The sequence below is a fragment of the Oncorhynchus gorbuscha genome, linkage group LG25 (assembly GCF_021184085.1).
Source record: "Oncorhynchus gorbuscha isolate QuinsamMale2020 ecotype Even-year linkage group LG25, OgorEven_v1.0, whole genome shotgun sequence".
NCBI lineage: Eukaryota > Metazoa > Chordata > Actinopteri > Salmoniformes > Salmonidae > Oncorhynchus > Oncorhynchus gorbuscha.
Genome location: NC_060197.1, coordinates 378456 through 404489, shown reverse-complemented (window position 1 = coordinate 404489; position 26034 = coordinate 378456). Strand labels below are relative to the sequence as shown.

Below are 26034 nucleotides of genomic sequence, written 5' to 3'. Positions count from 1 at the left end.
GGAAAATGTCCTGTGGATTGGACTAAACTAAAGGCTTTTAGGGAAAATGTCCTGTGGATTGGACTAAACTAAAGGCTTTTAGGGAAAATGTCCTGTGGATTGGACTAAACTAAAGGCTTTTAGGGAAAATGTCCTGTGGATTGGACTAAACTAAAGGCTTTTAGGGAAAATGTCCTGTGGATTGGACTAAACTAAAGGCTTTTAGGGAAAATGTCCTGTGGATTGGACTAAACTAAAGGCTTTTAGGGAAAATGTCCTGTGGATTGGACTAAACTAAAGGCTTTTAGGGAAAATGAGGTCATAATGAATGAACAGCGTAGGGAAGTAGTTGTTGTCTGAGGGATGATCTGTCTTGTTCTCTGTGACTGGTATGATGGAAGGCCATTGTCTCCCCTCTAGTGCATATTGACCATGGACACATATTATTGGATCTGTGTGTGTGTGTGCGTCTCTGTGTGTGTGTGTGTGTGTGTGTGTGTGTGTGTGTGTGTGTGTGTGTGTGTGTGTGTGTGTGTGTGTGTGTGTGTGTGTGTGTGTGTGTGTGTGTGTGTGTGTGTGTGTGTGTGTGTGTGTGTGTGTGTGTGTGTGTGTGTGTGTGTGTGTGTGTGTGTGTGTGTGTGTGTGGTTAGTAAGTCCTACCTGAGGAGAGGCTGGAAGATCACTGTGATGTTCCTGGCTCCAGGTTTACAGACAAACTTCATCTCTCCTCCTTCGATCAGGTTATCATCTGCACCACCTGGAATGAGAGGAGGGAAACAGAGAGACTGAGACAAAGAGACAGACAGAAGGAGTAACACAGTCCTTTAATGTGGTGAGTAAACAGTCCTCCATCAAGGTCAACACAGATGCGATCAATCGTCAGATTCACCCCAAGCATCCCCATTGAGAGTATATTGGACCCAGTTAAAATCTATTAAAAATGGCCGCCACATGTTGCTAAAATACAATGTTTCTACAGGTCCCGATTGGGTTTATCAGGCAAAGAATAAAGCCATCATCTTCCATTATGAAGACATCATCCTATCATCAGTCAGCACAGCCGGACTCAGACACTCACTGGACCCTTCCACTGACTCCCACATCCATGCCCCTGTACTAGTGCGTGGGTGAACCCCTCGGCTAACAGGGTTAATCAGAAAATCATTGGTGTATAACTCACTCAGACCTGGGGGTGGCGTGAGAGGGTGGGCGAGAGAGGGTAGGCGAGGGGGGGTAGGCAAGAGAGGGTGGGCGAGAGAGAGTAGACGAGAAAGGGTAGGCGAGGGGGTAGGCGAGAGAGAGTAGACGAGGGGGTGTAGGCGAGAGAGTAGACGAGAGAGAGTAGACGGGGGGGTAGGCAGGGGGTAGGCGAGAGAGGGTAGGCGAGAAGGGGGGGGTGAAAGGGGCCGATCAAGCATCAAGTGCACCACTGTTCCTCATTACGTCCAGTCAACCTGAAGTAATCAATATAATTGACATAGAAGGAATTGCGGACATGCAGGTGGATCAATGAATATAAATAACAGAGGTGAGAATCGACAGTGGCGTTGCTCCCCCCTCCCCCACAGTGCACAGAGACACTGTTATTCATTTACATTTCACACATCACTTTTTAACCACTGGAGAGGGTTGTCAGTTGTCTTTCGGCTTTGGATTGACAGTGTTTTATCAGTGGCTTGGAGTCTAGAGGACACTGGTTAATAGTGGATTCTATTGGCTAGCATTCTGAACAGTTCCTCCCATTGCTTCTAACTGGGATGTGGTTTAACATAAACACTGTACTTGGTGTGGTGTGGTGCTGCACATGCCAGAGATACATTGGGCTGATATAATCACGGATATGGGGTCTGGGAGTTTGTTGAAGTGTGTGTGTGCGTGCGTTTTGCATGCGTGCTTGTGTGGTGTGTGTGGCCTTGTATTACAATGGAGGCTGATATCAGTTTCAATTGGTATTTCAATCTAAACTAGACCTCTGAGTCTATATTACAACAGACAAACCACGCCTACTGATGGTGCTGAAGCCAGTCTCCAGTCAGCTTTACCTGTATAAACCTGCATTGATGGTGCTGAAGCCAGTCTCCAGTCAGCTTTACCTGTATAAACCTGCATTGATGGTGCTGAAGCCAGTCTCCAGTCAGCTTTACCTGTATAAACCTGCAATGATGGTGCTGAAGCCAGTCTCCAGTCAGCTTTACCTGTATAAACCTGCATTGATGGTGCTGAAGCCAGTCTCCAGTCAGCTTTACCTGTATAAACCTGCATTGATGGTGCTGAAGTCAGTCTCCAGTCAGCTTTACCTGTATAAACCTGCATTGATGGTGCTGAAGCCAGTCTCCAGTCAGCTTTACCTGTATAAACCTGCATTGATGGTGTGAAAGCCAGTCTCCAGTCAGCTTTACCTGTATAAACCTGCATTGATGGTGTGAAAGCCAGTCTCCAGTCAGCTTTACCTGTATAAACCTGCATTGATGGTGCTGAAGCCAGTCTCCAGTCAGCTTTACCTGTATAAACCTGCATTGATGGTGTGAAAGCCAGTCTCCAGTCAGCTTTACCCGCATGCATTGATGGTGCTGAAAGCCAGTCTCCAGTCAGCTTTACCTGCATTGATGGTGTGAAAGCCAGTCTCCAGTCAGCTTTACCTGTATAAACCTGCATTGATGGTGCTGAAGCCAGTCTCCAGTCAGCTTTACCTGTATAAACCTGCATTGATGGTGCTGAAGCCAGTCTCCAGTCAGCTTTACCTGTATAAACCTGCATTGATGGTGTGAAAGCCAGTCTCCAGTCAGCTTTACCTGTATAAACCTGCATTGATGGTGTGAAAGCCAGTCTCCAGTCAGCTTTACCTGCATTGATGGTGCTGAAAGCCAGTCTCCAGTCAGCTTTACCTGCATTGATGGTGCTGAAGCCAGTCTCCAGTCAGCTTTACATGCATTGATGGTGCTGAAGCCAGTCTCCAGTCAGCTTTACCTGTATAAACCTGCATTGATGGTGTTGAAGCCAGTCTCCAGTCAGCTTTACCTGCATTGATGGTGTGAAAGCCAGTCTCCAGTCAGCTTTACCTGCATTGATGGTGCTGAAGCCAGTCTCCAGTCAGCTTTACCTGCATTGATGGTGCTGAAGCCAGTCTCCAGTCAGCTTTACCTGCATTGATGGTGTGAAAGCCAGTCTCCAGTCAGCTTTACCTGCATTGATGGTGTGAAAGCCAGTCTCCAGTCAGCTTTACCCACATTGATGGTGTGAAAGCCAGTCTCCAGTCAGCTTTACCTGCATTGATGGTGTGAAAGCCAGTCTCCAGTCAGCTTTACCCACATTGATGGTGTGAAAGCCAGTCTCCAGTCAGCTTTACCTGCATAAACCTGCATTGATGGTGTGAAAGCCAGTCTCCAGTCAGCTTTACCTGCATTGATGGTGTTGAAGCCAGTCTCCAGTCAGCTTTACCTGCATAAACCTGCATTGATGGTGTGAAAGCCAGTCTCCAGTCAGCTTTACCTGCATTGATGGTGTTGAAGCCAGTCTCCAGTCAGCTTTACCTGTATAAACCTGCATTGATGGTGTGAAAGCCAGTCTCCAGTCAGCTTTACCTGCATTGATGGTGTGAAAGCCAGTCCCCAGTCAGCTTTACCTGTATAACCCTGCATTCAAATGGTGTCATAACATTGTCTCCAGTCAGCTTTACCTGCATTGATGGTGTAATGAAACCAGTCTCCAGTCAGCTTTACCTGCATTGATGGTGTCCCCAGTCTCCAGTCAGCTTTACACTCATTGATGGTGTGACAGCCAGTCTCATTCAAAAAGCTTTAGACTGCATTGATGGTGCTGTTTCCATTCAAAAGCTTTTAGACTACATTCTGTGCTGAAAGCCAGTCTCCAGTCAGCTTTTACCTACATAAACCTGCATTGATGGTTCAAAGCCAGTCTCCAGTCAGCTTTTCCATTGATGGTGTTGAACATTCTCTCTCTGTTTCCATTCAAAAGCTTTACCTGCACTAAATTCTCTGCATTGATGGTTCAAAGCCAGTCTCAGTCAGCTCTTACCTGCATTGATGGTGTTGAACATTCTCCAGTCAGCTTTACCTTCATAAAGCTTTTAGACACATTGATGGTGTGTTTCCATCTCAGTCAGCTTTACCTGCATTGATGGTGTGAAAGCCAGTCCCCAGTCAGCTTTACCTGTATAACCCTGCATTCAAATGTACATCATAACATTGTTCCCTCAGCCTCCTGATACTCTCTGATAGTTGTAATGAAACCCGCTCCATTGTAAAGCATAGACATTCTCTCTGCTGTTTCCATTCAAAAGCTTTTAGACCATTCCCCCATTCAAAAGCTTTTACAACTAGAAGAGATCTCTCTGTTTCCATTCAAAAGCTTTTAGACTACATTCTCTCTGCTGTTTCCATTCAAAAGCTTTTAGACTACATTCTCTCTGCTGTTTCCATTCAAAAGCTTTTAGACTACATTCTCTCTGCTGTTTCCATTCAAAAGCTTTTAGACTACATTCTCTCTGCTGTTTCCATTCAAAAGCTTTTAGACTACATTCTCTCTGCTGTTTCCATTCAAAAGCTTTTAGACTACATTCTCTCTGCTGTTTCCATTCAAAAGCTTTTAGACTACATTCTCTCTGCTGTTTCCATTCAAAAGCTTTTAGACTACATTCTCTCTGCTGTTTCCATGAAAATTCATTTGTGTGGGAACGGCTTCTTGTTGCCGTTGAAAGAGTGGAAAGAGTGCCCAGGTTCTAATTCTCCCTCCCTCCCTTTCTGCCGATTCAGTTAAGACTCAAATACGCCCCCAAGACGAAGCTCTGCCACACACTCACACTAGGCACAGCAAAAGAGAGGGAGAGAGAGAGAGAGAGACAGAGAGAGGGGGGGGGGAGACAGACAGACAGACAGACAGACAGACAGACAGACAGACAGACAGACAGACAGACAGACAGACAGACAGACAGACAGACAGACAGACAGACAGACAGACAGACAGACAGACAGACAGACAGACAGACAGACAGACAGACAGACAGACAGACAGACAGACAGACAGACAGACAGACAGACAGACAGACAGACAGACAGACAGACAGACAGACAGACAGACAGACAGACAGACAGACAGACAGACAGACAGACAGACAGACAGACAGACAGACAGACAGACAGACAGAGACAGACAGAGACAGTCAACTTCTGTTCCGTAATCATGAACTTTCAAACAAACAGACATGGCTAAATATGCAACACGTATGGTTTCTATCAGAATGCCCGGCTAAATATGCAACAACGTGTGTACTTTCTGATTATGGTGACAAATGTCATTTCCTGCTCTAAACATCTGCATCAGTGTCAGACAAAAGAGGCATGGAGCGACCCCAATGGTCCTTAGAGTCCCAGGTGTGGCTGCCAAATGGGCATGGAGCGACCCCAATGGTCCTTAGAGTCCCAGGTGTGGCTGCCAAATGGGCATGGACCACATTAATATTTTATTAAGAGTGTTAATATTCATGATGTTTTTTTTCAGAGTCATCTGGACAGTGATGGATCTGATAGCAGGTCAGAGGTCAGACTCCTGGCAACTCTTATAAACAACAGAATATCCAGGCTGAGGGTGTGAGTGCGTGTGTCAGAGTGAGTGCGTGAGTGAGTGAGTGAGTGAGTGTGTGCGTGAGTGAGTGCGTGAGTCTATCCCCAGTGGTAGAGGCTGATCCAGGATTAGCCAGAAGGGCATGTCCATACCCTGTGGGAGAGCAGATGCGGAAGGGAATGAAGTACCCCTCACACCACTAGAACACTATCACTACATTATACAGGCCAGTCCCTTCAGTACCCCTCACACCACTATAACACTATCACTACATTATACAGGCCAATCCCTCCAGTACCCCTCACACCACTATAACACTATCACTACATCATACAGGCCAGTCCCTTCAGTACCCCTCACACCACTATAACACTATCACTACATTATACAGGCCAGTCTCTTCAGTACCCCTCACACCACTAGAACACCATCACTACATCATACAGGCCAGTCCCTCTAGTACCCCTCACACCACTATAACACTATCACTACATTATACAGGCCAGTCCCTCCAGTACCCCTCACACCACTATAACACTATCACTACATTATACAGGCCAATCCCTCCAGTACCCCTCACACCACTATAACACTATCACTACATTATACAGGCCAGTCCCTCCAGTACCCCTCACACCACTATAACACTATCACTACATTATACAGGCCAATCCCTCCAGTACCCCTCACATCACTATAACACTATCACTACATTATACAGGCCAATCCCTTCAGTACCCCTCACACCACTATAACACTATCACTACATTATACAGGCCAGTCCCTCCAGTACCCCTCACACCACTATAACACTATCACTACATTATACAGGCCAATCCCTTCAGTACCCCTCACACCACTATAACACTATCACTACATTATACAGGCCAGTCCCTCCAGTACCCCTCACACCACTATAACACTATCACTACATCATACAGGCCAGTCCCTCTAGTACCCCTCACACCACTATAACACTATCACTACATTATACAGGCCAGTCCCTCCAGTACCCCTCACACCACTATAACACTATCACTACATTATACAGGCCAGTCCCTCCAGTACCCCTCACACCACTATAACACTATCACTACATCATACAGGCCAGTCCCTCTAGTACCCCTCACACCACTAGAACACTATCACTACATTATACAGGCCAGTCCCTCCAGTATCCCTCACACCACTATAACACTATCACTACATTATACAGGCCAGTCCCTCCAGTACCCCTCACACCACTATAACACTATCACTACATTATACAGGCCAGTCCCTCCAGTACCCCTCACACCACTAGAACACTATCACTACATTATACAGGCCAATCCCTCCAGTACCCCTCACACCACTATAACACTATCACTACATTATACAGGCCAGTCCCTCCAGTACCCCTCACACCACTATAACACTATCACTACATCATACAGGCCAGTCCCTCCAGTACCCCTCACACCACTATAACACTATCACTACATTATACAGGCCAGTCCCTCCAGTACCCCTCACACCACTATAACACTATCACTACATCATACAGGCCAGTCCCTCCAGTACCCCTCACACCACTACACCTTACACATCTACAGTCACGAACACCCAACACCTCCAGACAGACACCTGGAGAGAACACACACACACACACCATATCAACGCCATGGTGAACTTGCTTCTAACATACACACCTCCACCGATATACACCGCCTCGACAGCCTCCATCCCCCTCCCACGGCGCCCTCCACACACTCCGCAGCCCACATGCAATCAAGCCAGTCAGTGACTTAGTGAAATTGCATTAGCCACACTTTCCTGGGTTTGATTAGAAATGGTTTGATCCTGTGATGTATTCTGTCCGTGCCCGGATCTAGAGGGGAAAGGGAGGACGTGCAATGCCTTCTCTAACACACTCCACGTCTCTGAAGGCCAGAGTATATAATACATAGGGACCAGAAGTGTGAAGGAAAAACAGTCCTAATCCCTCAGAGAGTTGGTGTCTGTAGCACAGCGTGTGTCTATACCAGTTTGTATGTACTGATACTGCAGCGTAACGGCCAAACACTCAAAATCATGAATTTACCAAGTGTGTTATACGAATGTGTGTGAAGGTGTATGTGTTAGAATCTACCAAATACACAGACGGATGTCCAAACATTCATAATGCCTCGTTTAAAAAGTGTGTGTGTACGCCTCGGTGTGTCTATGCATGATTGGAAGTGTTCATCTGTTTTAGTTGTCCTAGACAGAACACACAGAAGGCCTGTGTGCCCTGTGAGTCCACTGGTAACCCCTCAGGGAACAGTTAGAGGGAGGGAGCTTCCTTCTTTCTTACGGACGGAAGCGTGTGAGCCTCCGTGCGACTGTTTAGTGAGCATCTGTTCATCTGCCAGTGCCTGTTTGTGTATATGTGCTTGCAATGCCCGTGTGTGTATTGTATGAGTGCAACAGTCGGGGCAAAACCCAATCCAGGAACCCACCCAACCCAGTCAGTTGGCTGGTGCATAAGGTCTCCCTCCCCATCTAGCTCTTATAAGATCAGGCCAGTTCAATATTGCATGGACCTCCCGGTCGGCACCAGACTCCCCATTCCACCAAGTCCTCATGTTTGATTGGCTCCTAATGAGACGCTTCTATTATTAAAATTAATTTGAAGGGACAATATCTGTAAATTGAGTTGAATTAATTATTGAGTGTTGTAGCGCGCCTAGTGGCTCGGTTGACCCCCAGATGATATAATGAATACACAGCTGTCCCCCCCCCCCCCAAAACAAAATATATATATATATATATATATTTAAAAAATACACAGCTGTCAAGTGCAGACTAAGATAATAAGTTGAGGTACCAGATGGTTATTAATTAATGTGGCTTATATTCACTTGGAGAGATGAGGGACTATTACAAACAAAGGGTATTTAGAGAGGCAAACTTTCAACAGCTGGCTGAAGTGAATATCGTCATCCTGCAGTTCTATCCTCCTGCCAGAGGGTGGCACTGTTCTGTTTATCAGCATCAGTACAACGGAATGACTGACGTGTGACCTAAAAGGCGGCCACAGCGTATGATTCAAATAATCAACTAACAGAGTCAGAGACAGCAACGTGTTACCAGCAGACAGACAGCAGTGTGTTACCAGCAGACAGACAGCAGTGTGTTACCAGCAGACAGACAGCAGACCGACATCTCACAGATGGTGTGCAAAGCTGTCATCAAGGCAAAGGGTGGCAATTTGAAGAATCTCAAATTTATTTTTATTTGTTTAAAACTTTTTTGGTTACTACATGATTCCTTATGTGTTATGTCATAGTTTTGACGTCTTCACTATTATCCTACAATGTAGAAAATAGTAAAAATAAAGAAAAACCCTTGAATGAGTAGGTGTTCTAAAAGTTGACAGGTAGTGTTCATATGAGGCAATCAAGTCAGAAGGGGAATATTCTGATTTTTATGTTTCTAATGTTAAAAGAGAGGACTGTTTGTTCTTCAGATCCACTGCTGAAGAGAACCCACTGCTGTGGAACACTTTCAACCCTTACCTTGAGAATATCACTGCCTGGATTTAGGGATCGAATGGAACGGAGTTAGAGTAAGAGGAGTTTATTTCTCCAGATCAATAACCTCAGTCAGACTCCGGCCGGTACAGTTGTGAGTGTTGGAAAGATGGCAAGGTTTCATACCAGGAAAGCACTGACTTCTTAGTCTGCAGTGCTCAAAATGGAGAGAAGATTCTGCAGGCTAATTCAGGAGAGACAGTAGACATGCACTGTGACGGAACAAGGAGTGGCACCAACATGACAGTCAGATGGCTGCAGTACAGGATGGCTAGTGCAGTCACATCAACTTCAATAGAGAGAACTTCAGCTTTTACAACTGTGGGGTACTGCAGGGACAGCGTTGTCCCAATTTGTAAGTCGCTCTGGATAAGAGCGTCTGCTAAATGACTTAAATGTAAATGTAATGTAAATGTTTCTATCCAGACATTTGCTCTGACGCATAAGTATCAAATCAAATTTTGTTGGTCACATACCGTACCAGTTGCCGTATCAGGCTGTGATACAGCCGACAGGAGTATCTCGATTGTGCATCTGTAAATGTTTGTCAGGGTTTTGGGTGACAAGCCACATTTCTTCAGCCTCCTGAGGTTGAAGAGGCGCTGCTGCGCCTTCTTCACCACACGGTCTGTGTGGGTGGACCATTTCAGTTTGTCTGTGATGTATACGCCGATTAACTTCAAATGTTCCACCTTATCCACTGCTGACCCTTTGATGTGGATAAGGGGGTGCTCCCTCTGCTGTTTTCTGAAAGTCCACGATCATCTCCTTCGTTTTGTTGATGTCGAGTGAGAGGTTGTTTTCCTGACACCACACTCTGAAGGCCCTCACCTCAGTTTCATCGTTGTTGGTAATCAAGCCCACTACTGTTGTGTCGTCTGCAAACTTGATGATCGAGTTGGAGGTGTGCATGGCCCCGCAGTCGTGAGTGAACAGGGAGTACAGGAGAGGGCTGAGCACACAACCTTGTAGGGCCCCAGTGTTGAAGATCAGTGAAGTGGAGATGTTGTTTCTTCCCTTCACCACCAGGGGGCGGCCAATCAGAAAGTCCAGGACTCAGTTGCACAGGGAGGGGTTGAGACCCAGGGCCTCCAGCTTGATGATGAGCTTGGAGGGTACTATGGTGTTGAATGCAGAGCTGTATATAATGAACAGCATTTTTACATCGGTAGGGCCGTGTGCAGTGTGATGGCGATTGCGTCATTTGTGGACCTGTTGGGACAGTATGCAAACTGAAGTGGGTCTAGGGTGGCCGGTAAGGTGGCGGTGATGTGATCCTTGACTAGCCTCTCAAAGCACTTCATGATGACAGAAGTGAGTGCTACGGGGCGGTAGTTATTTAGTATGAGTGTGTTCTTAGCTCAGTTGGAGAGGAGGCTGTACTGATCCCAAAGGGACAGACTTTTGACCAGCCTTATACAGACAAACAGGCAGAGGTGAGGTCTTCAATCTAAGTAAAGAGTAATGGAAAGAAGGAGATATAATTGACTACAGCTCCTAGGGTGAAGAGCAATTCCATTATATTAGGGCTGTTATGTGTAGAAAAGAGCCCTTAACACCAATCCCATTACATTAGCCTACTGAACCAGTGTACACATAGGAAGAGGGGTCACTAAGCTACCCTATCACCATACGCATGGATATTCCCGGGCATCTACTTATGAGAAAGGCCGTAAAATCTGATACAATGGCTAGCTTAGCATTGAAGCTAAGACGAGACACACTGCAGCCCAACCTAGTCATACTTCCCTAGAGCAACATCCCAATCTCACTGCATTCTGAGGGGGAAATAAGAACAACAGCGCTCCAACTTCCAATCAAGGTTCTATATCAAACAGCCATCTTTACTCTGTGGCCTCCTGACTCAGGTTGTCACAGGGAGGCTGATGAAGGGGGCACAGCCGAGTTCACCACACTATTAATTGAACGCTGCAGGATAGAGGTGTGGGGGGTCTGAGAGGACATTGCTTTCTATTTTCTCTCCGATGAAGCACCCTCCTGCGTTCTGGCCGGAGTCGAGGGTTGAGGGGAGTTGGAGGTTTCAGAGGACGGGAGGTTCTCTCATCCCTCCCCTCTCTCCCTTTCTCTTCTCCAATCAGCTTGGGCTAGATTAAAGGTAAACACGGCTGTAGCGGTGACAGCCTCCCTATGATGACAGGGCCCATGCTGATTAAAATTAGCCCAGAGTTGGGAGAACACCCCCCCCTTCTCTCCGCCTCTCTTTTTACCCCATCTGTGATTAAGCCTCTGTTCTCTGTCAGCCATCACACCCCCTCCTTCCCCTCCTGCCTGCTGCCCTATCCCCTCCCTCCAACCAACACATCGTCCCCTGTGTCTGTGTGTCTGACAAAATACAGGAGGAACTTCTCTCTCTTTCTCCTCATCTCTTCATCTCTATATTATTCCCTGACATCTGGATGAACCTGAAGATGGATCAACTGGAGACCCTACATTAGACAATAATAAACATGAACATACATCTACTCTATGAACGTCCTGACGCCTGACTCTATGAACGTCCTGATGCCTGACTCTATGAACGTCCTGATGCCTGACTCTATGAACGTCCTGATGCCTGACTCTATGAACGTCCTGATGCCTGACTCTATGAACGTCCTGATGCCTGACTCTATGAACGTCCTGATGCCTGACTCTATGAACGTCCTGATGCCTGACTCTATGAATGTTCTGATGCCTGACTCTATGAACGTTCTGATGCCTGACTCAATTATGCATTAGTTCAGTCTCTTATATAATATAACTGTAACAATCTTATATTTTTCTAATTCTTCAGCACTAACTTCCTCAAAACATCCACAAGCTATCCACAAGCTAATCAGTGTCTGTCCCCAGCATCTAAACGACCCATCATCTCCCAAGCAGCCTGCTGAAGCCCCGTTACAGAGGAGAGGGGAACACTGATGTTATTATTACAACATTTCCCAGCAAATCACCAGCTCCCAAACTCATTTCAACACTGAACTAATTCAATCACCTCCCACTGATGAGATCCTACAGCCTCCACTGGGCTTGATCTCCCAGAGCCCAGAGGGTGGGGAGAGATTTGATCTCCCAGAGCCCAGAGGGTGGGGAGAGATTTGATCTCCCAGAGCCCAGAGGGTGGGGAGACTGGAGAGAGCTTTGGTCTCCCAGTGCACAGAAGGTGAGGAGACTGGAGAGAGCTTTGGTCTCCCAGTGCACAGAAGGTGAGGAGACTGGAGAGATCTTTGGTCTCCCAGTGCACAGAAGGTGCGGAGACTGGAGAGAGCTTTGATCTCCCAGTGCCCAGAGGGTGGGGAGACTGGAGAGAGCTTTGGTCTCCCAGTGCACAGAAGGTGAGGAGACTGGATAGAGCTTTGGTCTCCCAGTGCCCAGAAGGTGAGGAGACTGGAGAGAGCTTTGGTCTCCCAGTGCACAGAAGGTGAGGAGACTGGAGAGAGCTTTGGTCTCCCAGTGCCCAGAAGGTGAGGAGACTGGGGAGAGGCAGAAAGACAATCAAAGACTAATGTTGTTTTAACCATTATCATCTGCCCACAGGAATCAGTCAATAGAACATGAAGCGCTCCTAACACAGGTATTATGACTGGAGGTTAGGGGGAAGTGGAATGCAGTTGCTGCTGAGGGGTGTGTGTGTGTGTGTGTGTGTGTGTGTGTGTGTGTGTGTGTGTGTGTGTGTGTGTGTGTGTGTGTGTGTGTGTGTGTGTGTGTGTGTGTGTGTGTGTGTGTGTGTGTGTGTGTGTGTGTGTGTGTGTGTGTGTGTGTGTGTGTGTGTGTGTGTGTGTGTGTGTGTGTGTGTGTGTGTGTGTGTGTTTCTCTATGGCTTTATGTGGTGCTTTACGTTCAGTTTTTAAAAAATGAACAAAAAAATGCAACCTTTCTACTGTAATAGCCTGCCAAGTATCCAAAGAACCTTCCATTCCATCTTTCAAAACAACGATATCACCGAGGTGGTGTAGCAAATCAAAGGGTGAATGAAAAGGTGAAGGGAAAACGTGTCATTTACTCCAAGACGTACATTTCAGTACCAGGGACTGGAGCGTGAACCCGACACCACACCTGTGACTCATTTATGACATGTCATACAACACATCCAACCAGGATTGCTCCCCTCCATCTTGTATTATCACATTGTTCCAATACCTTCCACATGCTCCTTTTCAATCCACAATGGATCTTGGCTTCACAGGCTAATGCCTCACTACGGATAACCGTGCTACAAAAACCTACCGTCAAAATACTCTGCAGTTCAAACTGCCGATGTTGTCAGACACATTGAGTAATAATAATAATAATAATAATAATTGAGTAATGAGTAACCCTCTCCCTCCCTCAACTATGGTTCAACCAGCCCCCGTAGAGAAACTACTTAACTAGTCATATAACCCATACAGCTCAGTACTGGTGACTGATTAGTGAACGGTGACATATTAGTGCATTACATGGCATAAAGCCATGTGTCTACTGAGAACAAGCTGTTAATGGGTCTATACGGACCATCTTCTATCAAGTCAGTGGTCTACACTGGGCATCAAGTAGCCTGCTCCCAGATCTGTTTGCAGTATCGCCAATTCCTATGGTCATTGTTATGCTAAATATTCACAGGAGTTGGCCATTCAGCAAAAACGGATCTGGGAGCAGGCTAGGGGATAAAGTAAGCACATTTGTCAATTGAGTGGATAGCAAGCTCTTACCCAAAGTATCTATGCACTATTCAGATGCTTTCTGTTTGGCAGGGATTTAATTTAGAGAGGGGGAATGTGAGGAACAGAGAGTGTCTACATGAGTTGGAGGAGTGGGGAAACAGCAGTGTAATTCAATTTCACATGTTTCTCTCCAAATGGAAGCTCTGCGGAGGAGATCATTGGTCCGCTGAATGTAAACGGATGGATGTTTGTGTGTGAGTGGGGCGGGGGTGTACTGATGAAAAATCACAGAGGAACGAGGCTCCAATTAGTCTGACAAAGCTGTTTTATCGTCTAGTTTTGTATGTTTGTTGTAGTTTGTTGTAGTCTCTAGTTTGATATTACTCTGATATTTCTAATAACTATTTTGTCAACTGTGTCTAATTAAGCAACAATGTGCAAGGAGGCGTGGTATATCGGCAATATACCACGGCTAAGGGCTGTTCTTAAGCACATCACAACGCAGAGAGCCTGGATACAGCCCATAGCCATATACCACAAAAGGTGCCTTATTGCTATTATAAACTAGTTACCAACGTAATACAAACAGTAAAAAGTATTTTTTGGTCATACCTGTGGAATATGGTCTGATATACAACAGCTTTCAGCCAATCAGTATCCATGAGCCAAGCTACCCGGTTTATAAACGCAATTAATCTGGTAACTACACTAAATTTTAACCATTAAAAAAAATGAAACATCTCTCACTGTGAGGTGAAATATTTTATAAGCTATACCAATAAATCGGGATCACTGATCAGGGCCCGTATTTTCAAATTGTTTCAGAGTAGCAGTGTTGAAATGAATAGATATGGCCAGCCACGCTGCTAATCAGAGAGATTTATCATTTCCAGCAATTAACTGCCTGTTTTAACATACCCAAGGCTCCAAACTGAAAGCTGCACAAGCAATATCAACCACAACAGCTTCTTAAATGTACGTCTTGTGTTTAACTGAGTACTACTCTCTATCTTTGAAGTCAGAGCATTTCTCTGTCACATAAAAAAAACAATACTGTAACACAAACTGTTTATAAATGGACATTTTAGTGGGGTCCTTTGAAATCATTTGACACAACAACATGGATCTCTGTGGCCTTTCAGAGACCGGCTTGACTGCCAACTGGCTGTGATAGTCCAAACAGGGGCTGTGATAGTCCAAACAGGGGCTGTGATAGTCCAAACAGGGGCTGTGATAGTCCAAACAGGGGCTGTGATAGTCCAAACAGGGGCTGTGATAGTCCAAACAGGGGCTGTGATAGTCCAAACAGGGGCTGTGATAGTCCAAACAGGGGCTGTGATATAGTCCAAACAGGGGCTGTGATAGTCCTGTGAAAAACAGGGGCTGTGATAGTCCAAACAGGGGCTGTGATAGTGTGATAGCCAAACAGGGGCTGTGATAGTCCAAACAGGGGCTGTGATAGTCCAAACAGGGGCTGTGATAGTCCAAACAGGGGCTGTGATAGTCCAAACAGGGGCTGTGATAGTCCAAAAACAGGGGCTGTGATAGTGTGATAGTGTGATAGTCAAACAGGGGCTGTGATAGTCCAAACAGGGGCTGTGATAGTAGCCCCAAACAGGGGCTGTGATAGCCCAAACAGGGGCTGTGATAGTCCAAACAGGGGCTGTGATAGTCCAAACAGGGGCTGTGATAGCCAAACAGGGGCTGTGATAGTCCAAACAGGGGCTGTGATAGCCCAAACAGGGGCTGTGATAGTCCAAACAGGGGCTGTGATAGTCCAAACAGGGGCTGTGATAGCCCAAACAGGGGCTGTGATAGGGGGCTGTGATAGCCCAAACAGGGGCTGTGATAGTCCAAACAGGGGCTGTGATAGTCCAAACAGGGGCTGTGATAGTCCAAACAGGGGCTGTGATAGTCCAAACAGGGGGGGCTGTGATAGTCCAAACAGGGGCTGTGATAGTCCAAACAGGGGCTGTGATAGTCCAAACAGGGGCTGTGTGGCTCCACTTCAGTAGCAATTAATTCATTGTTATTAAAGGAAGGGAGGTCTAGTGTAGGAGACACACAGCCATTGGCGTGTGCAAAGTACACAAAATAAGTGTGAATACACAAGCAGAGACAGGCAGAAAGAGACAGACAGGCACTAGTGTTGTAACACCATTTTAACTTGAATACCAGGTTGAGCATCATGAAACTCGATACCATCACGATACGCGATACCAAAACGACTCCACGGCAATAAAAAGATGGCATATTAGCCAAAGTCACCGAAAGGCACTTAATCCAGACAGATATTTTGAGTTCATTATCATTATATTTTTCTAAGACAGCAATGCATTAATGAATCAATTATTCAATCAATTCGTTTTTACATAACAACATAATGGTCATTTATTTGAATAGTAAATCTCTACTGGTAATCTGGGTAAATCAAAATGTAGCCTAGGCCTGTTCCCAATACAGGTGAAGGCATATTCAATAGGAGTGTGTGCATGCATTGAGTTATTGAGCTTGTTTTGGTTGATTTCATCGGGCTGCAGAGGAAAAACAATCTACTTCCTTTCCATTTGGGACTTGTTTTATTGTGCTGACCAACAACATTTGCATAGAAGAATAAATCTTTTATTTTATGAAATCATTCACACACACACAGTGAGAGAGACGTGACTGAGGTGAGGGAAAAGAAGTCAATAAACACCATTTTTGGCAACGTCTGTTCTTTTTATATCAATCAGACGTGTTCTAGAACTATAAGGAGACATCTGCTGATAGACAGACTTGGTGCTCTAGAACTATAAGGAGACATCTGCTGATAGACAGACTTGGTGCTCTAGAACTATAAGGAGACATCTGCTGATAGACAGACTTGACAGGCATGGTGCTCTAGAACTATAAGGAGACATCTGCTGATAGACAGACTTGACAGGCATGGTGCTCTAGAACTATAAGGAGACATCTGCTGATAGACAGACTTGGTGCTCTAGAACTATAAGGAGACATCTGCTGATAGACAGACTTGACAGGCATGGTGCTCTAGAACTATAAGGAGACATCTGCTGATAGACAGACTTGGTGCTCTAGAACTATAAGGAGACATCTGCTGATAGACAGACTTGGTGCTCTAGAACTATAAGGAGACATCTGCTGATAGACAGACTTGACAGGCACGGTGCTCTAGAACTATAAGGAGACATCTGCTGATAGAAAGACTTGACAGGCACGGTGCTCTAGAACTATAAGGAGACATCTGCTGATAGACAGACTTGACAGGCACGGTGCTCTAGAACTATATAAGGAGACATCTGCTGATAGACAGACTTGGTGCTCTAGAACTATATAAGGAGACATCTGCTGATAGACAGACTTGAACTATATAAGTCTGCTGATAGACAGACTAGAACTATAAGGAGACATCTGCTGATAGACAGACTTGGTGCTCTAGAACTATAAGGAGACATCTGCTGATAGAAAGACTTGACAGGCACGGTGCTCTAGAGCTATAAGGAGACATCTGCTGATAGACAGACTTGACAGGCACGGTGCTCTAGAGCTATAAGGAGACATCTGCTGATAGACAGACTTGACAGGCACGGTGCTCTAGAACTATAAGGAGACATCTGCTGATAGACAGACTTGACAGGCATGGTGCTCTAGAGCTATAAGGAGACATCTGCTGATAGACAGACTTGGTGCTCTAGAACTATAAGGAGACATCTGCTGATAGACAGACTTGACAAGCACGGTGCTCTAGAACTATAAGGAGACATCTGCTGATAGACATACTTGACAGGCACGGTGCTCTAGAACTATAAGGAGACATCTGCTGATAGACAGACTTGACAGGCATGGTGCTCTAGAGCTATAAGGAGGCATCTGCTGATAGACAGACTTGACAGGCATGGTGTTCTAGAACTATAAGAAGACATCAGCTGATAGACAGACTTGACAGGCACGGTGCTCTAGAGCTTTAAGGAGACATCTGCTGATAGACAGACTTGACAGACAGAGCTATAAGGTCTGCTGATTCTAGAACTATAAGGAGACATCTGCTGATAGACAGACTTGACAGACATGGTGCTCTAGAGCTTTAAGGAGACATCTGCTGATAGACAGACTTGACAGGCATGGTGCTCTAGAGCTATAAGGAGACATCTGCTGATAGACAGACTTGACAGGCATGGTGCATCTCTAGACAGACTTGATGGTGCTCTAGAGCTATAAGGAGACATCTGCTGGGCTGATAGACTTGATCTCAATCAGTAGAAGACGTGAGACACATTTAACAGAACCAAAACGTTTTTCATGTTCTAGTATCGAACAAGTACAGAAGTTTAGGTACCGTGCAACACCCTCCCGCCTGTCCTTAGATAATTAGTCAGGCACACAATCACAAAGGACAGAGCCACACTATCATACATTCAGACCATGTGGATCAATCAATGCCTTAGTAAGGTCAAATGAAGAGAAAGAAGAATTAACGAGAGAAAGAGAGAGATCAGCAGACTCAACGAGAGAGAGGGTGAGCATGTACCCTCATTTTAATCCTCTAATAATTATTGACTTTTCTCCCGGGGAAGTTCAATTCCATTTCAGGTTCCATTTAGGAATATGATAAATCCTAATTGGAAGGTCGGCGGAAGTCAAGAATCGATCGCTCAAATCAGTCAATGGCGTGGTTCCCCTTGAACACAGGGCACTGGAGGAGTACAGATTAGAGGAACGATCTTTATATTAAAAGATAACCGCAAGATTGAGGGGATTATCACCTTTTCATTTGTGATCTGGAAACATGAGGGTATGAAGAGGATGTATTTTCCCCAAATCCTGGTTGGAAGATTCTGGATGTCCTGCTCATTCCCTCCTGATTCTGGATGTCCTGCTCATTCCCTCCTGATTCTGGATGTCCTGCTCATTCCCTCCTGATTCTGGATGTCCTGCTCATTCCCTCCTGATTCTAGATGTCCTGCTCTTTCCCTCCTGATTCTCGATTACCTGCTCATTCCCTCCTGATTCTGGATTTCCTGCTCATTCCCTCCTGATTCTGGATTTCCTGCTCATTCCCTCCTGATTCTAGATGTCCTGCTCATTCCCTCCTGATTCTAGATGTCCTGCTCATTCCCTCCTGATTCTGGATTTCCTGCTCATTCCCTCCTGATTCTGGATTTCCTGCTCATTCCCTCCTGATTCTAGATGTCCTGCTCATTCCCTCCTGATTCTAGATGTCCTGCTCATTCCCTCCTGATTCTAGATGACCTGCTCATTCCCTCCTGATTCTAGATGATTTCCTGCTCATTCCCTCCTGATTGTGGATTTCCTGCTCATTCCCTCCTGATTCTAGATGACCTGCTCATTCCCTCCTGATTGTGGATTTCCTGCTCATTCCCTCCTGATTGTGGATTTCCTGCTCATTCCCTCCTGATTCTGGATGACCTGCTCATTCCCTCCTGATTCTGGATTTCCTGCTCATTCCCTCCTGATTCTGGATTTCCTGCTCATTCCCTCCTGATTCTGGATTTCCTGCTCATTCCCTCCTGATTCTGGATTTCCTGCTCATTCCCTCCTGATTCTGGATTTCCTGCTCATTCCCTCCTGATTCTCCTGCTCATTCCCTCCTGATTCTGGATTTCCTGCTCATTCCCTCCCTAGATGTCCTGATTCTAGATGTCCTGCTCATTCCCCTCTGGTTCTGGATTTCCTGCTCATTCCCTCCTGATTCTAGATGTCCTGCTCATTCCCTCCTGATTCTAGATGTCCTGCTCATTCCTGCTCATTCCCCTCTGGTTCTGGATTTCCTGCTCATTCCCTCCTGATTCTAGATGTCACTCCTGATTCTAGATGTCCTGCTCATTCCCTCCTGATTCTAGATGTCCTGCTCATTCCCTCCTGATTCTGGAGATTCCCTCCTGATTCTGGATTTCTGCTCATTCCCTCCTGATTCTGGATTTCCTGCTCATTCCCTCCTGATTCTGGATTTCCTGCTCATTCCCTCCTGATTCTGGATTTCCTGCTCATTCCCTCCTGATTCTGGATTTCCTGCTCATTCCCTCCTGATTCTGGATTTCCTGCTCATTTCTGGATTTCCTCTCATTCCCTCCTGATTCTGGATTTCCTGCTCATTCCCTCCTGATTCTGGATTTCCTGCTCATTCCCTCCTGATTCTGGATTTCCTGCTTATTCCCTCCTAATTCCGGAAATCCTCCAACTGAGATTGAGAAAACCAGAAAATGTATTTAAAAGTTCACAAAATGTTTCAAGCCTGTGTGTGATTGAGCTATAAGGTATTGGTCCTCTAGAAGCTGTTGGAGAGATATTATCAGACTAAAATGAGAGGTGTTCTTTGCTGTGTACTTCCATTAGAGAACAGTCAGAACGGGGCTAATCCTCATTGTCCGTCACAGCCCTCTTCCTCACCCCTCGACCCGACAGGCCTGACATAAGAGACATACAGGTGTATCAATCGGTGCAGCTGCATGGAGCTTATGCAGTACACAGATACAAACACACAGGCAGACATGCATACATAGTAACACACACACAAATGCATTAGTGCAAACCCCCCCACCCCCACACACACACACACACACACACACACACACACACACACACACACACACACACACACACACACACACACACACACACCTCTCTCTCTCTCGCTACTTCCCCTCTTTCAGTCCGTGTTTCCATTTGCACCTCTCTCCCTCCCCATTGTGTGGCACAAATCAGTTTGACGGGAAACACGGGTCCCGCTCCCTCGGAGCAGTCAGTCACTGTGCGCCTCTCCACTCCTCTTCCCCAGGGTAGCACGCTATTACGCAGAAACACCACCACTCATACACAGATTGCCTTTTCTCCTCTAGATAGACAGATACACACACACACATGCAGGCAGACATACTGTAGAAGGACACACACACAAACACAATAGGAATTAAGGGAGAAAGAAACTCATTGTGTAACTCAACTCAAGGTGGACTACTGTGGAGAGTCAAGTATTTTGTTTGACAACAAGCCAAGGCTTCAAAAAGGGAAATATGGCAGATAGGGGGATAGAAACGCAGGAAACAGAGTTGCGGGTCTATTATGACCGTGTCTGGGTGGGAGGGGAGGTCATACGGGGCAGGAGGCTGATATACAAACCTTTGTGTTTGGATCATGGTGTAGTTGTCATTTCAACACTGCCTGCCCTGGGGTAAGGTAATACAGCTCTGTTCTGTTGCTGCGCTGACTAAAACAACTCTAAAAGGTGTAGTCTAACAAAAAAAACATGGTTATTGAGAAATATCTTAGAAATGGCAATGATGACCACCCCGCGCACATCTCTCCCAACCGGCACTTTGGAGGAGAAAATAAAAACAGGAAAGGAAATAGCAATTGCCTGCATTCAGGGCCATGATAACAAATCTGTACCTTGGAAGTGGTTTCCCTGTTTCCATCATTTATTCATGGAGTCGGGAGTGGATGGAATGAAAAGGTCTCTGTACTATGATTCTAGACTAGAAAGAGAGAGCCACTCTATATTATGATTCTAGACTAGAAAGAGAGAGCTTCTCTATATTATGATTCTAGACTAGAAAGAGAGAGCCTCACTATATTATGATTCTAGACTAGAAAGATAAAGCCTCTCTATATTATGATTCTAGGCCAGAAAGAGAGCCTCTCTATATTATGATTCTAGACCAGAAAGAGAGAGCCTCTCTATATTATGATTCTAGAACAGAAAGGAGAGCCTCTCTATATTATGATTCTAGACCAGAAAGAGAGAGCCTCTCTATATTAGGATTCTAGACCAGAAAGAGAGAGCCTCTCTATATTATGATTCTAGACCAGAAAGAGAGAGCCTCTCTATATTATGATTCTAGAACAGAAAGAGAGCCTCTCTATATTATGATTCTAGACCAGAAAGAGAGAGCCTCTCTATATTAGGATTCTAGACCAGAAAGAGAGAGACTCTCTATATTATGATTCTAGACCAGAAAGAGAGAGCCTCTCTATATTATGATTCTAGACCAGAAAGAGAGAGCCTCTCTATATTATGATTCTAGACCAGAAAGAAAGAGCCTCTCTATATTATGATTCTAGACCAGAAAGAGAGAGCCGCTCTATATTATGATTCTAGACTAGAAAGCGAGAGCCTCTCTATATTATGATTCTAGACCAGAAAGCGAGAGCCTCTCTATATTAGGATTCTAGACCAGAAAGAGAGAGCCTCTCTATATTATGATTCTAGACCAGAAAGAGAGAGCCTCTATATTATGATTCTAGACCAGAAAGAGAGAGCCTCTCTATATTATGATTCTAGACCAGAAAGAGAGAGCCTCTCTGTTCCAAGAGCTAGCTAGAGGGAGATTAAACATCCAGGGACATGTCTCCTGCCCTCCCTCTGTCTCTCACAAAGGGACACACCGATACCCATTGATACAAACCCACACCCACCCAGCTGTGGGTCCATACGTAGCTATAATGAAGCCTTTAGATGAAGCTGTGGATTAATGGAAGCATATGCGGTGTGCTTCATTGGAGAGCCGATGTAATTAAGCTTCCTAAGCTCTGGGCGTGTGTTTGTAATGAGGAAGAGGGAAGGGCCCCTTCACACACGCGCACGAACACCCCTGAGAGATACTGTTTGTTAAGGATATATGTAACAGAATGTACCATCTCCCTCAGGTAAAGAGACAAAGAACAAACAGTCCACCATCCAAAGCTAGTAGTACTACACTCCTGTCACTGCAGAGTAGTACATCCCTTATTTATCATGGGAAACACAGCTAGTAGTACTACACTCCTGTCACTGCAGAGGAGTACAGCCCTTATTTATCATGGAAAACACAGCTAGTAGTACTACACTCCTGCCACTGCAGAGGAGTACAGCCCTTATTTATCATGGGAAACACAGCTAGTAGTACTACACTCCTGTCACTGCAGAGTAGTACAGCCCTTATCTATCATGGGAAACACAGCTAGTAGTACTACACTCCTGTCACTGCAGAGTAGTACAGCCCTTATTTATCATGGGAAACACAGCTAGTAGTACTACACTCCTGTCACTGCAGAGTAGTACAGCCCTTATTTATCATGGGAAACACAGCTAGTAGTACTACACTCCTGGCACTGCAGAGGAGTACAGCCCTTATTTATCATGGGAAACACAGCTAGTAGTACTACACTCCTGGCACTGCAGAGGAGTACAGCCCTTATTTATCATGGGAAACACAGCTAGTAGTACTACACTCCTGTCACTGCAGAGTAGTACAGCCCTTATTTATCATGGGAAACACAGCTAGTAGTACTACACTCCTGTCACTGCAGAGTAGTACAGCCCTTATTTATCATGGGAAACACAGCTAGTAGTACTACACTCCTGTCACTGCAGAGTAGTACAGCCCTTATTTATCATGGGAAACACAGCTAGTAGTACTACACTCCTGGCACTGCAGAGGAGTACAGCCCTTATTTATCATGGGAAACACAGCTAGTAGTACTACACTCCTGTCACTGCAGAGTAGTACAGCCCTTATTTATCATGGGAAACACAGCTAGTAGTACTACACTCCTGTCACTGCAGAGTAGTACAGCCCTTATTTATCATGGGAAACACAGCTAGTAGTACTACACTCCTGTCACTGCAGAGTAGTACAGCCCTTATTTATCATGGGAAACACAGCTAGTAGTACTACACTCCTGTCACTGCAGAGTAGTACAACGTAGTAGAGCCCTTAGATGAATGTGGTACCTTGGGGTGTTTGGAAATTGCTCCCAAGGATGAACCAGACTTGTGGAGGTCTACAATTTTTCTGAAGTCTTGGCTAATTTCTTTTGATTTTCCCATGATGTCAAACAAAGAGGCACTGAGTTTGAAGGTAGGCCTTGAACTTCATCCACAGGTACACCTCCAATTGACTCAAATGATGTCAGTTAGCCTATCAGAAACTTCTAAAGCCATGACGTAATTTTCTGGAACTTTACAAGCTGTTTAAAGGTACAGTCAACTTAGTGTATGTATACTACTGACCCACTAGAATTGTGATACAATAAATTATAAGTGAAATATTTAGCTAGCAACAGCAAGCTAGCTAAATAGGACAAATTAGCTAGCAAGTGCAAGCTAGCGAGCTAAATTGCCATAAATGTTTAATGCTTTTCGACCAGTCCCCATATTAATATAATTGGTTCAGAGTTTGTTTTGTTATTTTAACCTGCATGTCGTGATTTGTGTTTGGTGTGGGGGGGACAAAATACATTTATGCACGATGGCGCACGATGGCACACGATGGCGCACACACACAGCCAGTTTGGGTTCCGTGTAAGTGTATGTAAACTTCCGACTTCAACTGTCGCAATCCACGGCCACGTGTCTGTAGGAGCTAACCATTTTCGTGAACGGGGTGGTGTACCTAATAAACTGTGTAGATTTTGTTCGATTTGATTATTGGATCTCTTAACATCACACTCCAACCAACTGAGCCAGCTGCACTATCAAACTGGCATCAGCCAATAGAGAAAGTGTACTGGTGATTGTTGACTGTGTGAATGGATTACTGTGTATCGAGGTGAGATCTTATGTCTAGAAGAGAAAAGACTGCTCTCTTTAAGTGTTGGACAATCCCTTGGCCAGGCTAACGCAACATCTCTCAATCTCTGTTCTACAGTCAGCTTCATCTACATGTTTTTCTAATTATAATGTATTCCTTCAGAAATCACTGAATGGCTTCTACATACAGTGGTGTGATGATAACAATGACTTTTAACACCCCCTCCCTTCATCCAAGTCGATTGATTTAACTTTTCTAAATCATTTGATTCCTTGAATCTCTCCCTGTCATTCAGGACCTTAGCAGTCTGCCCGAGCTAAGAACCCGAGCTTAGCAGTCTGCCCGAGCTAAGAACCCGAGCTTAGCAGTCTGCCCGAGCTAAGAACCCGAGCTTAGCAGTCTGCCCGAGCTAAGAACCCGAGCTTAGCAGTCTGCCCGAGCTAAGAACCCGAGCTTAGCAGTCTGCCCGAGCTAAGAACCCGAGCAGTCTGCCCGAGCTAAGAACCCGAGCTTAGCAGTCTGCCCGAGCTAAGAACCCGAGCTTAGCAGTCTGCCCGAGCTAAGAACCCGAGCTTAGCAGTCTGCCCGAGCTAAGAACCCGAGCTTAGCAGTCTGCCCGAGCTAAGAACCCGAGCTTAGCAGTCTGCCCGAGCTAAGAACCCGAGCTTAGCAGTCTGCCCGAGCTAAGAACCCGAGCTTAGCAGTCTGCCCGAGCTAAGAACCCGAGCTTAGCAGTCTGCCCGAGCTAAGAACCCGAGCTTAGCAGTCTGCCCGAGCTAAGAACCCGAGCTTAGCAGTCTGCCCGAGCTAAGAACCCGAGCTTAGCAGTCTGCCCGAGCTAAGAACCCGAGCTTAGCAGTCTGCCCGAGCTAAGAACCCGAGCTTAGCAGTCTGCCCGAGCTAAGAACCCGAGCTTAGCAGTCTGCCCGAGCTAAGAACCCGAGCTTAGCAGTCTGCCCGAGCTAAGAACCCGAGCTTAGCAGTCTGCCCGAGCTAAGAACCCGAGCTTAGCAGTCTGCCCGAGCTAAGAACCCGAGCTTAGCAGTCTGCCCGAGCTAAGAACCCGAGCTTAGCAGTCTGCCCGAGCTAAGAACCCGAGCTTAGCAGTCTGCCCGAGCTAAGAACCCGAGCTTAGCAGTCTGCCCGAGCTAAGAACACGAGCTTAGCAGTCTGCCCGAGCTAAGAATGAAAGGCAGAGAAATCTCCTCTTCCTTTAACGCTGCCAGGCATTCAACCACCGGACCAAATATTGTTTTATTATCTTTTTCACATCTGAGCTACCGAGGGGTAAGGACACAAGTTGGAGGCTATTTGGAACACATTTTTTTAAAGCAAATGTTAATCTGGACTTTTCGAACGGGGCGATCATTTTGTGTATGGAGCCTGTATGCCAGGTTAGCGTTGACTGGCGTTTCCTATCAAAAATGAAATCATACCTCGAGGCCTGCGAGGGAGGGTCGTTGAGATGTTTCACCTGTTCAATGCTAAACAGGTGACACTTAGCATTGCTGTGACTCACCTTAAAGTTTGCTCAAAATGCAATCATGGAAATTGTGACATATGACCGATTATGCAGGATTTGAAAATAATTCTATCTCGGAACCCCTCCTCCTTTCGACGACCTCTGTCTCTCTTCCACCATGCCTCTCACTTCCATTTTACACACATACAATGTCTCGGAGGAACGGGGTTTGAAAAAAACGAGGAAACAAGCAGGCAAACAGTGCTGTCAGGCGCCGCTGATTG

General features: G+C 45.7%; 1 protein-coding gene across 1 annotated transcript in view; it reads right to left on the bottom strand.

Moving 5' to 3' along the window:
• The window catches only part of LOC124013545 (exocyst complex component 4-like), a 200317-nt gene that overhangs the window by 87267 nt on the left and 87016 nt on the right, over nt 1–26034 (bottom strand). The window contains exon 10 of the mRNA XM_046327873.1: nt 640–736. Within this exon, the coding sequence (XP_046183829.1) occupies nt 640–736 (97 nt within the window). The remainder of the gene's footprint in view (nt 1–639; nt 737–26034) is intronic.